Raw genomic sequence first — 16,309 nt, forward strand, 5'->3', positions numbered from 1 at the left:
CCTCCCAGAACCGCACCCTCTGTGGTGTGCACCTGGCGCTCTCTGTGATTGCTGTATCCTTTGGACAGAGCTGGTCACATGACATAGTACAGGGTCAATCACAGTAAATACAGTGTCACAGTGTGAGAAAAGAACTGCAAATAACCAGCAACTGTGAAAGGAGGCATCTGCACTGATAATCAAGGCACCGATTATCAGTGCTGCCAATCTGTGCCCAACAGTGCTGCCAATCTGTGCCCAACAGTGCTGCCAATCAGTATCACTGATCAGTGCCCATTATTGCTGCCTATCAATGCCCATCAGTGCCTCCTCATCAGTGCCCATCATTGCTGCCTTTCAATTCCCATTATTGCTGCCTATCAATGCCCGTCATTGAAGCCTATGAATGCCCATCAGTGCTTCCTCATCAGTGTCCATCATTGCTGCCTATCAATGCCCATCAGTGCCTCCACATTAGTGCCCATCATTGCTGCCTTTCAATTCCCATCATTGCTGCCTATCAATGCCCATCAGTGCCTCCTCATCAATGCCCATCATTGTTGCCTATCAGTGCCTGTCATTGCTGCCTATGAATGCCCATCAGTGTCCATCATTGCTGCCTATGAATGCCCATCAGTGCCTCCTCATCAGTGCCCATCATTGCTGCCTTTCAATTCCTATCATTGCTGCCTATGAATGCCCATCATTGCTGCCTTTCAATTCCCATCATTGCTGCCTATCAATGCTCATCAGTGCCCATCATTGCTGCCTATCAATGCCCATCAGTGCCTCCTCATCAGTGTCCATCAGTGCTGCCTGATCATTGCAGCCTCATCAACGCACATCACTGAAGGAGAAAATGTACCTGTTTGCAAAATTTTATAATGAAAACGAAAACTTTACCAAAATTTTCGCTCTTTTTCATTTATAGTGCAAAAAATAAAACCCCCAATGTTGATTATCTGACCTTGGCTTGGTATCAAGGGATCCCTGAAATTTCCACTTCTTAGTGAGTGATTGAACAGTACTGATTGGCATGTTCAAGGCTTTGGATATCTTTTTGTATTCTTTTCCATATTTATAAAGCTCCATTACCTTGTTACGCAGGTCTTTTGACAGTTCTTTTCTGCTCCCCATGGCTCAGTATCTAGCCTGCTCAGTGCATCCAGGTGAGAGCTAACAAACTCGACTATTTATACACTGACACTAATTGCAATTTAAAAAGCCACAGATGTGGGACATTAACCTATTTGTGTGAAAAAATGATAAAAAACCCATATGGGTACAGTGTTGCATTACCGCGCAATTGTCAAAGTACGACAGCACTGAAAGCTGGCCGGGGAAGGAAGGGGGTGAAAGTACCCGGTAGGCAAATGGGTGATGCTTGTCACCCATGAAGGAGCAGGAGGTTTTTTTAAGGGGCAACAAATGTGCGCAGCATAGGCAGCTTAGGGCACCCGGCAGCTCATGGAGTATTTGGCTACATCGCGGTTCCTTTTTCTGCACGTTGTTCTGGGAACGCATTTGTAAATGACGCAGCGAAGCACTAATTCGGCAGAACCAGCACAGCCCGGTTTTGGAAAGGGTCAGGCACTTGTTTTTTGGCCCATTGAAATGGATGGACACCAAACTCCAGCGCCAGCCTTGTCACAAGTCACTGTGAGAAGGATTTACATACAGCTCACAATGTGGGCGGGGAATAAGCTTTGTCCAATTCTGATTAGCTAGTGTTTGGTGAAAAGAGGCGTGCCGAACGCGCTGATTGGCTCCCCGTCGCAAGGCAACAGAATCCCCACCTTCTGATCGGCAGCCCGGTCTCTTAGCAACCAGACGCCACTCTTCCCTCTAGTTGACACGGTTGCCATAGTGACGGATCCCATCCAGTGCAAGTGAAGAGCCGTCCGCCATGTCCGCTCAGGTCCTCGTCTCCCGCCCGTCCGCCCCGCAGAGTGTCCCCGCTGACAGCCTGCCTCGCCGATCGGTGGAGGCGCCCTATAACACCGGGGAGAGCTCCTCGTCCGGACTGGCCACCGCCGGCTTCCGCACCGCCAAGTACCTCCTGGAGGAGTGGCAGCAGGCCGCCTACACGTCCTTCTACCAGGCGTTCGGTGACCGGGACAGCTCGGAGAAGAGCCGCCATGAGGCCAAGCAGCTGTCGGCGGAGCTGGAGGCCCGGGCACAGCGCAGCCAGGCGGACTCCACCAAGAGGCTGGGAGAGAGGCTGCTGGATGTCCACTACTGGAGGGCGGAGCTGGAGAGGGAGATCCGTGACGTCACCGCCGAGACACACCTCCTCCTGCAGTGCAAGAACCGCCTCCAGGGGGCGCTGGACGCCACTGACATCCCCTACATCATCTCCACCGACAACCTGCACTGCCGGGAGCGCAGAGAGGGCGGGGAGCTGGTGCGGGACGGGGCGGAGCTAGAGCTCATCAAGGTAACAGCTTATCAAAAATGGGCGGGGGTGGGGCTTATCAAGGGGTAGCGCTGGGGTAGAGCTTACCAACGAATAGTGGATGAGGGAGGAGCTCAACCAGAGGCAGGACTGAGTTTGGTGCTTACCCAGGCAAAGCGGATGAGGGTGGGGCTTATCAAAGGACAGGGCTGGAGGTGGAGCTTTCTAAGGCATGGTGGATGAGGGTGGAGCTTATCAAGGCTAAGGGCTAGGGAGTGGCGCCTATCAAGGATTAGGACTAGTGGGTGGAGCTTGCCAAGGAACAGTGAATGAGGGTGGAGCTGATCAAGGGGGAGGACTGAGGGTGGTGCTTACCCAGGCACAACGAATGAGGGCAGGGCTTATCAAAGGACAGGACTGGGGCTTTCTAAGACACAGCAGATGAGGGTGGAGCTTATTCAGATTTAGAAGTAGGGGTTGGAGCTTACCAAGGCACAGTGGATGAAGGAGGAGCTTATCAAGAATCAGGGCTGGGGGTGGAGCTTACCAAGGAACAGTGAATGATGGAAGAGCTTATCAAGGGGCAGGACTGGGGGTGGAGCTTAAAAGGCACAACGGATGAGGGAGGAGCTTATCAAGGTGCAGGACTTGGGTGGAACTTATCTAGCACAGTGGATGAGGGAGGAGCTTATGAAGGATCATGGCTGGAGGTGGAGGTTATCAAGAATCAGGACTAAGAGTTGGAACTTACCAAGGAACAGTGAATGATCAAGGGTAGGGGAGGAGCTTATCAAGGGTAAGGGCTGGGGGTGGAGCTTATCAAGAATCAAGGCTAAGGGTTGGAGCTTACCAAGGCACAGCAGTTGAGGGAGGAGCTTATCAATGGACAGGTCTGGGGCTTATCAAAGCACAATGGAATAGGGTGGGGCTTATAACGGATCAGGGCTGGGGGTGGAAAATATCAAGAATAAGGACTAGAAGTTGCCACTTACCAAGGCACAGTGGATGAGGGTGGAGCTTATCAAGGGGCAGGACCAGGGGTGGAACTTACCAAGGCACAGTGGATGAGGGTGGAGCTTATCAAGGGGCAGGAGTGGGATAGATCTTGCCATGGTACAGCAGATGAGGGAGGAGCTTATCAAGGGGAAGGACTGTGGGTGGAGCTTATTAAGACACTGTGCTGGAAGGAGATTATCAAGGGGCAGAATTGGGCGTAAAGTTAATCATAGTACATGGGATAAGGGAGTAACTTAGAAAGGGGGTGGAGCCTATCAAGGGCACGGACTGAGGGGCTTATCAAGGGGCATAATTGTGGTACCGTGGCACAACAGATGAGGGAGGAGATCATCAAAAATCAGGCTTGGGGGTGGAGGTTATCAAGGCCCAACACTGGAGCTTGGTAGGACGTTTAGTGGGGCTTGCCAACACTCATCACTGTGGGAGGAGCTTATTAATGGGCAGGACTGAGGGTGGAGCTTATTAGGACACAGAACTGAGGGTGGAGTTTATAATGGGCAGGACTTTTAGTGGGGCTTGCCAAGGCTCAACACTGTGGGATGAGCTTATTAATGGGCAGGACTGAGGGTGGAGCTTAAGGCATGGGGGAGGAGCATATTAAGATGACGATTTTCAAGCTACAGAGGTTAAGGAATAGCTTATGAAGGTAAATGAATGGGGGTGGAGCTTATCAAGGTACACGAGCAGGAGGAGGAGTTTAAAGAACAACTCTGTGTTCAGTGCTCCACCCACCCAGTACTGCCCCTGAAGGTCCTCGTATGGATTTTCTGCTTTTTGTCATTAAACATGTCATTAGTCCGGTCATGTGACTCTGCAGGCCACCTCTTCTTCTGCAGGATGGGTGGTCCTCAGTGATGACATCAGAACTGCTCTCTACAAGATTGCACAGTTCATGTAGGCCCCTTGGTGATGCTCTCTTAGGCCCCCCTCACATCTGAGCAATTTGTAGCTCGCAGCTCCAAAACTCTCAGGGAGGAAAAAATCTATTATTTTCAATGGAGATGGTTCACACCTGCACTCCAAGTCGCCTAAAGCCAAACGCCTGAAGATCAAGCCATTTCTCAAGCTTTTTTTGTTGCTGAAATCGAGCAGATTTGCTTGTCTTTGAGTGGTTTTAATTCCATAAAAATGAATGGAAACACGAATCACACGTTTTAGCACGCATTTCGGAGCATTTTTCTGTTCAAATGAAAAAAAAATAATAATAAGTGAATAAATAAATTAAATAAATACACAGATAAATAGAAATAATCATAAATAAAAAATAAACAAAACAATTAAATAGTATGTAATAATACATAATAATTAACCCCTAGCCTTAACCCCATATATATATATATATAGACAATAAATAAAATATTAACCCCCAACTTTAACTTCCAGCCATCACACCTAACTCTAACCTTTCACCCTAATGCTAACCCTAACAAAAATGAATGCAAAATAAATAAGAGGAAGACAATAAATAAAATATTAACCCCTAACCCAAACCCTAACTCCAACGCCTAACTCCCAACCCTAATACCTAACCCTTAACTGTAAATGTAGCAGCTAACTCTAATCCTAACACCTAACCTTTACCCTTAACTCTAATCCTAACACTTAACCTTTCCCCTAACTCCAATCCTAACACCTGACCTTTACCCCTAACTCCAATCCTAACACTTAACCTTTCCCCTAACTCCAATCCTAACACTTAACCTTTCCCCTAACTCCAATCCTAACACCTAACCTTTACCCTAACTCTAATCCTAACACCTAACCTTTACCCTTAACTCTAATCCTAACACTTAACCTTTCCCCTAACTCTAATCCTAACACCTAACCTTTCCCCTAACTCCAATCCTAACACCTGACCTTTACCCCTAACTCCAATCCTAACACTTAACCTTTCCCCTAACTCCAATCCTAACACTTAACCTTTCCCCTAACTCCAATCCTAACACCTAACCTTTCCCCTAACTCCAATCCTAACACCTAACCTTTACCCTAACTCCAATCCTAACACCTAACCTTAACACCCTAACCCTATATATATATATATATTTAACCCCTAACCCAAACCCTAACTCCAACGCCTAACTCTAACGCCCAACCCTAATACCTAACCCCTAACCGTAAATGTAACCACTAACTCTAATTCTAACACCTATCCTTTACCCTTAACGCTAACCCCTTACCATAAAAATAAATAATAATAAATTAAATAAAAGCGAATGGAAAAAGATAAAAAAAACCTAACAACAAATGATGAAACAGATGCTATTTTTCTCTACTGGCTATTAAAAAAAAAGCCAAATTTCAAAACCGCTGTACAAAAACACGCATACCAGCACATAACAAAACGCCAGAAAAAACGCTAAAAAACATGATGCTCAGGTGTAAATTTAGCCTAAGGGAATGGGCCCATCATGTCCCACAATCACACATTGGCTACAGTCTTTTTGCTTGAGTGATGGTGAGCGTCACTCGACTCAGGTCTAGGACAAATAAAGGGGGTGAAGATTATATATAAATATATATATATATATATATCGTATCTCACAGAAGTGAGTACACCCCTCACATTTTTGTAAATATTGTATCTTCTTATAGCCTAGGCCATCTTTATGTAGAGCAACAATTCTTTTTTTCAGATCCTCAGAGAGTTCTTTGCCATGAGGTGCCATGTTGAACTTCCAGTGACCAGTATGAAAGAGTGAGAGCGTTAACACCAAATATAACACACCTGCTCCCCATTCACACCTGAGACCTTGTAACACTAACAAGTCACATGACACCGGGGAGGGAAAATGGCTAATTGGGCCCAATTTGGACCTTGTCACTTAGGGGTGGACTCACTTTTGTTGCCAGCGGTTTAGACATGAATGGCTGTGTATTGAGTTTTTTTGAGGGGACAGCAAATTTACATGTTATACAAGCTGTACACTGACTACGTCACATTGTAGCAAAGTGTCATTTGTTCAGTGTTGTCACATGAAAAGAGAGAATCAAATATTTACAAAAATGTGAGGGGTGGACTCACTACTGTGAGATAATATATATATATATATATATATATATACACATACATACATTGTATACAGTCTGGGGGAAGGGTGGACTCACTTCTGGGAGATATTGTATATTTATATTATATATATATACATACATACATTGTATACAGTCTTGGGGAAGGTGGGAGATACTGTATATTTCCATTGAAGGGTGCACTTACATATCAGAGCAGACCTCCTAGGTACATTGCACACCATAAACCAAGATGGCCGTACACATTAGCACGCTGTTACTCATGACACCGCCTTTGATATGAATTCTGGCAATAACCTACGTTTCCTCTCTCTCCTAGGAAGTGGATCTGATTAGAAACATTCAAGAACTTCTGAAGAGGACCCTGGAGCAAACCATCCAGCAGATAAGGTAGAGCGGGTAGTGGGAGGCCTCTGGCAGAGAGGCACCCATGGGCCAGTTAGCAGGTGGGGGATGGGTGATTCAGAAGATAAGGAATGGCAGATAGTGGAACAAACCACCCACAAGGAATAGATAATAATGATGCAAACCATCCAGCAGATAAGGTGTAGATTATAATGGCGGATTCCATCCATCAAATAAAATTTAGCAGATATTCACTGACATCACTCTCGTCATTGCTTCATTTTTTTTTTCAGATAAAACAACAAAGTTTAGTTTAATATATTATTTATTTGGAAGGAAATACATTGCACACATAACATCACAGAAAAGAGCAGAATGGATAGAAAGTGTTTTTACATTTGCAGGATCATAAGACTGCAATGACAGCCTGTAGCTGGCTGTACACAGGGGTGTCCCTAGGGTTGGTGTCCCCCGGTGCAATAATACTTGGTGTCACCCCCTCTGATGATCACCGTAGGATGGATCGGATTTGCGGAATGAGTATAATGGATCAGAGTCCAATCCATTATGCTCAATCCGCAGATCCGATCCATCCTGCGGGGATCGTCGGCTTGCTTTACAACTTACCTTTTTGTGGAGCGGGTCCGTTGTCACCCCATATAGGTTGCAATGCTGCCGATCCCTGCAGGATGGATTGGATCTGTGGATGGAGCATAATGGATCAGAGTCCGACCAACTATCCTCCCCAATCCGCAGATCCAAACCATCCTGCGGGGATCGTCGGCATGCAACCTATATGGGGTGACACCGGACCTGCTCCATGAAAAGGTAAGTTGTAAAGCAAGCCGATAATCCCCGCAGGATGGATCGGATCTGTGGATTGGGGAGCACAATGGATCAGACTCCGATCCATTATGCTCAATCCGCAGATCAGATCCATCCTGCGGGGAACATCGGCTTGCTTTACAACTTACCTTTTCGTGGAGCGGATCCGGTGTCACCATGTGCGGTAGGTGTCACCCGGTGCGGCGCACACCCCCCGCACCTGCCTAGGGACGCCACTGGCTGTACATATTACAGCCTTAGGCATGTATCTACCCAAAAAAAAAAAATACAAATGCATAGCTATTTATCCAGTGAAACTGCTAATACATTCATTGTGTATGAAGGGGGCAAAATTTAATGTCCTCAGGCTATTTCCTCTACAGGTCGAATGTTGTTCATTCGCAAAACAAAAACCCCCACTGTCCTTCGGGAAAATATCACATTGTGGCCACTAGATGGAGCCAAAGATTATAGAAAACTACAATGACATTTATAGATATATTTCTATAGCTGGTTGTACACATTACAGCCCTAGTCGTGTATTTAAACTAAAAATAAAATGGATAACTATTCATCCAGAAAAACTGCTAATACATTTGTTCTGTATGAATGGGGACAAAATTGGGGACAAAATTGAATGTTCTCAGGCTATTTCCTCTACAGGTCGAATGTTATTCATTCACACAAAGCACAGTGGTTTGGGACTGCATTGTGGCCACTAGATGGAGCTGAAGATGATACCAAACTGCAATGACACTGATAGATATATGTATAAAATAAATGTGATTGTGTAATCAACATCTTTCATATCGCGCCAAATGCAAATTATATGTAAAGGAGCTGCCCCTTATATAAATCCCCAAAAAATTCTGTAAAAATGAAAACACCAAATTAATGAAGTGTTTAAAGTGGCGCTGAATAAAATAATCAATAATGAATACAATGATGAATGATGAAAAAATATATCGTGAATACCCATAAAACTCAATAGTGATAACACAAGTATATAAACAGTCTGTGATTACTGTAAAAAGCAAAACAAACATAATAACATAACATGGACTGTCCATCACTTTTTATGTTTGTATTGCTTTTTACAGTAATCACAGACTGTTTATATACTTGTGTTATCACTATTGAGTTTTATGGGTATTCACGATATATATATTATTTTTTTCATCATTATATTCATTATTGAATATTTATTTAGCGCCACTTTAAATGCTTTATTAATTTGCTGTTTTAATTTTTAACGACTTATAGATATATGTCTATAGCTGGTTGTACACATACAAATAAACTTATAATATATGATGTAGGATTCTGAGAGCACTATGGGTTAGCTGAAGAGCAGGAACAGCAAATGCAGCCTGCTTAGAGGCACTTGTTCTCTGATTGAAAACTCTGAAATAGGGCTTTCTAATACGGGACAAGTCACCCATCTAACGGACCCTTTTTTATTTGTTTTTGATCAAAGAAGCAATAAGGGGGGAAGGTCAGGCCTCGTTCAAATGGGTGTACTGAGGTGCACACCTGTGTGAGTGTTGTGATTGCCCACATGGAAATGCACAGGCGTTCCGTTCATCCCTGTGCAGGCAGTCCCATTCATTTCAGTTGGGACACAGTGGCTGCATGGACCCAGCCGTTGCATCCGATTTGACTGGTGTGGGTGCACGGGCCCATACTGTCTGCGTTTAGGGATCCACGCCCACATGGCTGTCAGATTGGGAGCAGCGGCTGTGTCAGTGCATCCCCTGTGTCCCAACTGACATAAATGAGTGCATCCCCTGTGTCAGTCCTGGTCACCTGCCACCATCTAGTGTCGGCTGCTGGCTTTCATAGGGGAGAATATTTATTACAGTTGACCTTCAACCTTTGTCTAATGTTCCTTTCCCCTGCCTGTCCCTCCCCCCCTCCTTAAAACACAGTTTTTCAAGTAAAATATTTTGCCCCCCCAAAGTTCAGGTTAGCATTCTTGCCTAGCTGAGGATGACGTACCCAGATCCTGCACATGAACAGGAACGCTAGGGTCGGGAAAATTCTTTGTTGTGGTCACTAGATGGAGCTGGAGGTTATAGAAAATTGATGTTTATTTCCGATGATCTCCAATAACATCTAGTGGCCATAATGTGGTGTTTTCTCAAACTACTTTTTTTTTTAAAGCAGAAGTATGGAATAGACTAAATAATTAACAAATATTACCATAATCATGAATCAGCTGTTATTTCTTTCCTCTTGTCTTTTGTTTTTCCAGCAGCAGCACTTCATCTGTCATGTAGGTCCATTTGCCTTTCAAAAGTGTAGAGAGGGCGGTTGCAACTTCTTAGATCTACCGTCTATTTCTGTCCCTCCTCCAGTGGGAGATGTGGCCAGTGAAGAAGTTCAGGCACTGCTACTCCTTTGCATAAAAGTGGAAAATAAATAAGTGGCATGGACATGGCCGAGTCTAGGGGGATTTCAGTTGTGCCCCACATCCTGCATGGATGCTGTGTCCATTGAGCTCCTTCTCACATCTCCGTAATCCACACATTTTGGCCAAAGGCAGCACAGCTCCTCTTCCCCTCCTTCACCTCATTCCTTCTCTCACACAGCACAGATCAATTTTCTTACAGAAATCCTCTATCTGCACACTGTGTAGCTGCCTACTAGGCTGCTGCTCTGACTTGTGAAGTTCCCAGATAAGAATGGCTGTGCAGTACAGCATCCAGCTACACAGTGTGCAGCTAGAGGCTGTTTGTAAGAGAATCAATCTGTGTAAGAGAAGAAGAATGGGAGAGGAGATGGAGAAGAGCTGTGCTGTGTGAAGTCTTGGGAGCGAGCAGACAGCCCAGAGCCAACATCATTCAGATGAGAAGGAAATTGGGTGAATCAGCTGTTATTTCTTTCCTTTTGTCTTTTGTTTTTCTAGTAGCAGCACTTCATCTGTCATGTAGGTCTCAGTAATGATCCATTTGCCTTTCAAAAGTGTAGAGGGGGCGGTTGCAACTTCAGAAATCTACCGTCTATTTATGTCCCTCCTCCACTGGGAGATGTGGCCATACTTACTGAACGGGCACACACCCGAACAGTGAAGAAGTTCAGGCACTGCTATTCCTTTGCATAAAAGTGGAAAATCCTCCATGGATGCTGTTTCCATTGAGCTCCTTCTCACATCTCCATATGCTACACATTCTGGGCAAAGGCAGCACAGCTCCTCTACCCCTCCTTTCTTCTCTCACACAGCACAGACCAATTTTCTTACAGAAATCCTCTATTTGCACACTATGTAGCTGCTTACTAGGCTGCAGCTCTGACTTGTGAAGTTCCCAGATAAGAGTGGCTGTGCAGCATATCATCCAGCTACACAGTGTGCAGCTAGAGGCTGTTTGTAAAAGAATTGATGTGTGTGCTGTGTAAGAGAAGAAGAAAGGAGGAGGAGATAGAGATGAGCTGTGCGGTGTGAAGTCTCGAGCAGACAACCCAGAGCCAACATCAATCAGATGAGAAGGAAAGAGGGTGAATCCCGACAAGATTGTCGACATAAGAATCCAGAGAAGACTGTAGCTCTTCCCGCAGGTAATTACCTTGATTTTAACAAAAAGGGTGCACTTCTCAGAGGGCTGAAAAGATTTTTATGCATTAGCAGCTCACAAACAATTGGATTAAGATATAAAAGGTAAACCCATACTTCTCTTTTAATGAATAATATTCAACCTGTAGAGGAAATAGCCTAAGGATATTTGATTTAGCCCCATTGACACAGAGCAAATGTTTCAGCAGTTTCTCTGGATGAATTGCTGTGTGAACTTTTTTATAGATACACCCCTAATTTGTATTATCTACTTTAGATTTTCAGTGTATTTTGTGTATAAAATGCGTTGTTTTGGTAGGATCCATTTCTGTGCATGTGCACGGTCCTGCGAACTGTCCCTTGGGATTTCTGCGTCACTCATCTCTGGAGGCAGCTTGCAGGATCTCGTGCATGCGCAGAAATGGCGCCAAGTCTCTGTCAGGGCCCGCAGTGTGTTTTGACATACGCAGACTGGTCAGGTATACCATGGGGATCTGCCAGGTCCTGTAGACATCGCTTGCATTGGATATGAATTCAAGATGGCAGCGCAGAAGAGGAGCAGTGTAGGGAGAACTTTCCCTATAAGCAAGACAATGCTGGACTCCATGGACTAGTAAGTATACTTTGCTTACTTTCTACAGGGTTTAAGTTTTAGTATTTAAACCTTTTGGAGTTTGAAGTACTGCTACAGGGCGGCACGACTGCGCAAAATAACACACACATATATATATATATATATATATACGTTATTGCATTTCCGGGTACGGGACGCGCACACTGCCCTACCCGCGCCGCTATTGGCGGCTGGGGATGTCAATCACCAGGTCCCGGCCGGCGATTCCTGGCCAGCACTCGGTGATCGTCGGCAAAGCTGACAGGGAAGAGATCTGTGTGTAAACAGCACAGGTCTCTGCTGTCAGCATAGACATGCTGCTTTGCATCTCTCTGCACAGCAGAGAAATACAAAGCAGCATGTCTCCCAAGTAAAACAGCACATAATGTAAAACACACACAGCACACGGTTAACCCTTTGATCGCCCCAGATGTTAACCCCTTCCTACCCAGTGTCATTAGTACAGCGTCAGTGCTTTTTATTAGCACTGATCACTGTATTAGTGTCACTGAGGATGTCAGTGACAGTTATGCAGGCCATAGACGGGTCGAAAACCGTCCGTTTTGAAAAAAAAAAAAACGAAAAATCGGTCGTTCAATAGGCCGACGTTACCAACAATGGTTAAAAAAATCGGCCGATTTTCGTCCCGTCTACGGCCGGCATTTAATTACTTCTGTCCCTGCAGAGAGCTCCGCTATTATATTTGACATGAAAAAGTATTGTGGTTGCAACATTGTATCTATTTGTATCCATTTCGGATACAGATGTTTTTATTCGGATACAAATAGATACATTGTTGCAACCGCAATACTTTTTCATGTCAAATATAATAGCGGACTGGAATTCTTCTTTTTCACTTCTTTTTCTTCTTCTTTTTCTTCTTCTTCTTGCAGGTCATGGCTCATGTGCAGATTTTTTATCGGTAAAACGATCGGCCGATTTGCCCATCATTGCCGGGAAAATTGGCCGATCGGCAAAATCGGCCGATTTTTTTTCCAACTTTACCGATAAAAAAAGTGCCAAAACCCCGAAAAACGGCTGACCAATTAACCCACTAACGGTACGAAAATCATCCGATTTTTTTTTCGGCCGAAAAATCGGCTGATTTTTGACCCATCTATGGCCTGCATTAGTCAGTTCCCATCCAGTGTCAGAATGCCCGCCGCAGTCCCGCTATAAGTCACTGATCGCTGCCATTACATGTATAAGAAAAAGTAAAATAAAAATTCCAGTATATATACCTCCATAAGCTATAACTTTCACATAAACCAATTAATATACACGTATTGGGATTTGTTTTAGCAAACGTAGCAGAATACATTTTGGCCTAAATTTATGCCGAAATTTGATTTTTTAAAATTTTTTCATTGGATATGTTTTATAGCAAAAAGTCAAAAATATTGTGGTTTTTTTTTTTTAAATTGTCAGTCTTTTTTTGTTTATAGCCCAAAAAATAAAAACCGCATAGGTGATCAAATACCACTGAAAGAAAGCTCCATTTGTGGGAAAAAAGGAGATAAATTTCATTTGGGTGCAGCGTTGCATGACCTCGCAATTGTCAGTTAAAGTAGCGCAGCGCCGTATCGCAAAAATGGCCTGGTCAGGAAGGGGGGTAAATCCTCTGGAAGGCGAGGGGTTAAAAAATATTTTAAATTTTCACCTTTTTTCATCCTTTATTGCATATTAGTGCTGAGGATCTTCTTCAGCTTTGCTAGCAGTCACTTCCTTTCTACTGCAAGCAACTTTCTCAGGGTGCGCAATTGTCAGTTAAAGTAACGCAGCGCCGTATCGCAAAAAATGGCCTGGTCAGGAAGGGAGGGGGGGGGGGGGGGGGGATCCTCTGGAGGGAAAAATGTTTTTTGTGGCTGAAGTTGAACTTTAAATACCATCTGTTTTGGGAAGATATTTTAGTAACACCCATAAAGACTTTACTATTGACCTGGGAGACGTAAAGACCGTACACCTGTGTAACCCCAGCCCCTGGCCACGCGCTCACATCTCGTGGTTTTGTTTACGGTGATGGTGGCGTCAGACAGCTGTCAGTGGTTGCGAAGTATGGAGGAGAACGGCGGTTTGATGTTGTGTGATGAGCAGCTTCTCATACAGAAGTCTTCAGAAAGGGAAAGGTCAGAGGTGACAGGAGACGAACAACCGGATGATCGACAGCCTGGCAATGGAACGTGTCTGCAAAGGACTGTTAGGATCTGGAAAGCCATCATCTAAAGGAGCTTTATACTTCTCGGCAAATGGTTGAAATCTATTCAGGTCATCCAGGAAGGCAGTAGAGGGAGAAGAAAAGGAAGACATATGAAGTGATGATGAAGGTGGAGGAGAGGATGTGAATGGGGGTCACACTAATGAGGGAAGTATTCCATATTAATATAGAGAGCGCTTAGTGTATACAAATCATCCAATACCGCACTATATTAAGTACAGTGTTCATCGACATCTAAAGGCTCCTGTATGACAGTCTAAATAGGTCCCATATCCAGTCACTATGGGATGCAAAAGCCTCATAAATTAAAAAGAAATTTCCTCTACCATCCCTGACAGCCAAATTCACTATCCTTTGTGTCTCATGCACTCCCCCTCCCAGACACTGCAGCTCACAGTGCGAAGCTTCAGCAGCAAAGGCAGTGCTGTCAATCCACATAAGCACTGGGCAGGGCTGGGTGTGGCCAGGTGATGATTGACAAGCCACGCCCTGTGCAACATCTCCTCCCACTGTAGTGCAAGTTGGAACAGCCCACACAAGAGTGACAACTCTGCTGTAAATTTGGAAGCCGTGCAGTAGTGTTGTCACCACATCACAGGAAGCTGCATAAGGTGGACATTTTCAGCCGGACTGACAGGTATTTATGGGACTTTGCAGCAGGACTGAGAAACACCTGCAAGTGCAGATTTACTTACAGTTGAGTGCTGCAGAATATATATATATATATATATATATATATATATATATATATATATTTTTTTTTTCCTTTATTGTCCCCCTGTGGACCAGGACCATTTTTATATTTCTGCTATGGGCTTGTTGATTTGGCAATAACTTTGTCATTATCTAAAGCCCAACTCCAGGCACAAGAATAGCTCTGCATTGGTCTCCCCCCCCCCCCACACACACACACACACACAGCAAGAATTAACCACTTCAATACCAGGCACTTTCACCCCCTTTCTGCCCAAGGTCAATTTTCAGCTTTCAGTGCTGTTGCACTTTGACAATTGCACGATTATGTAACATTGCATACATGACATTTTTATAATTTTTTTAAACAAATAGAGCTTTCTTTTGGTGGTATTTAATCACCACTAGGTATTTCATTTGTTGATAAACAAACAAAAAAATAATTTTGTAAAAAAAAAAAAGTTTTTCTTAGTCAGCCATGCCAGTTATCGACTCTCCTTTCCTCACACAGTGACATCGGTTGAGGAAAGGAATGCCAAAAACTTGCAAGTTTGTTTACATGTGATCAGCTATGATTGTACACAGCTGATCACATGGTAAAGGGCCACTGTGATCGGTCCTTTACCTCGATCCGTGATCAACTGTGTCCAAAGGATACAGCGGTCACAGAGTGTGCCTAATGCATGCCCAGGGGGCGTCCTCCCAGAACAAGAGAGCCACACTGTAGCCGTATTTTGGCTGTGGCGCGGTACTGAGGTGATTAAAAGGTTCCTTGAGGCTAGGTGTGATAAGCTGTAATACTGTATTACTCGCTCCAGCACATTTCCCACCATTTGCATCCCTTGTGATAGCAATAAAGTTAAATTAAAAAAAAATGTAAACAGAAAGTGTACAAAAAAAAAGAAAAAAGAAAACTAAATGATTCCTAGATTGTAAGCTTGAAAGAGCAGGGCCCTCAGTCCCCTCATGTTTTGCATTGTATTGTTATTGTTCTGTCACATGTTCTGTCCCCCTTTGTAATGTACAGCGCTGAACGAACTATTGGCGCTTTATAAATACTGTATAATTATAATAATAATAAATTAGAAAAATGTTATGCGCCTGCCGCAGTGCAGTTGTTCATCCCTTGTGATAGCAAAAAAGGTTAAATTAAAAAAAAACCTAAACAGAAAGTGTAAAAAAAGTAAAGAAAACTAAATGAGAAAAATGTAATGTGCCTGCCGCAGTGCACTTGTTCATCCCTTGTCATAACAATAAAGTTAAATTAAAAAAAAAATTAAACAGAAAGTGTAAAAAAAAAAAAACTGAATGATAAAAGAAAAAAAAATTAAAGTGCCTCCGCAGCGGTGCTTACGCACAAATGCAAACACACAAGTAGGTCCCGCATGCATAATGAAAGCAGTGTTTGTACCACCCATGTGAGGCATCGCTATGAATGTCAGCGTGAGAGCAATAAGCACCAGAGCTCACATTTAGCTCACATTTAGCTCAAATTTGGTAACCGAAAAATCCTTTTAAAGAATCACCTATGGAGATTTTTAGGTACCATAGCTTGTCACCATTTCAGGGATGTGCGATATTTAAAATTTTGACATGTTTGGTATCTAATTACTCAATTTAACATCATCTTTTATCCAATCTTTTACC

At 43.9% G+C, this 16,309-nt stretch overlaps 1 protein-coding gene across 1 annotated transcript in view; it reads left to right on the forward strand.

The window, feature by feature from the left end:
* Positions 1-1,832: 1,832 nt before the first annotated feature.
* Positions 1,833-16,309, forward strand: part of TEKT4 (tektin 4) — a 63,230-nt gene continuing 48,753 nt past the window's right edge. Inside the window, exons 1-2 of the mRNA XM_089656031.1 lie at positions 1,833-2,416; positions 6,741-6,811. Of these exons, the coding sequence (XP_089512157.1) occupies positions 1,886-2,416; positions 6,741-6,811 (602 nt within the window). The 5' untranslated portion in view covers positions 1,833-1,885. The remainder of the gene's footprint in view (positions 2,417-6,740; positions 6,812-16,309) is intronic.

This window comes from Staurois parvus, unplaced genomic scaffold (genome assembly GCF_062004578.1).
Source record: "Staurois parvus isolate SC_StPar_1 unplaced genomic scaffold, SC_StPar_1.0 ptg000882l, whole genome shotgun sequence".
In the NCBI taxonomy this organism is placed as follows: Eukaryota; Metazoa; Chordata; class Amphibia; order Anura; family Ranidae; genus Staurois; species Staurois parvus.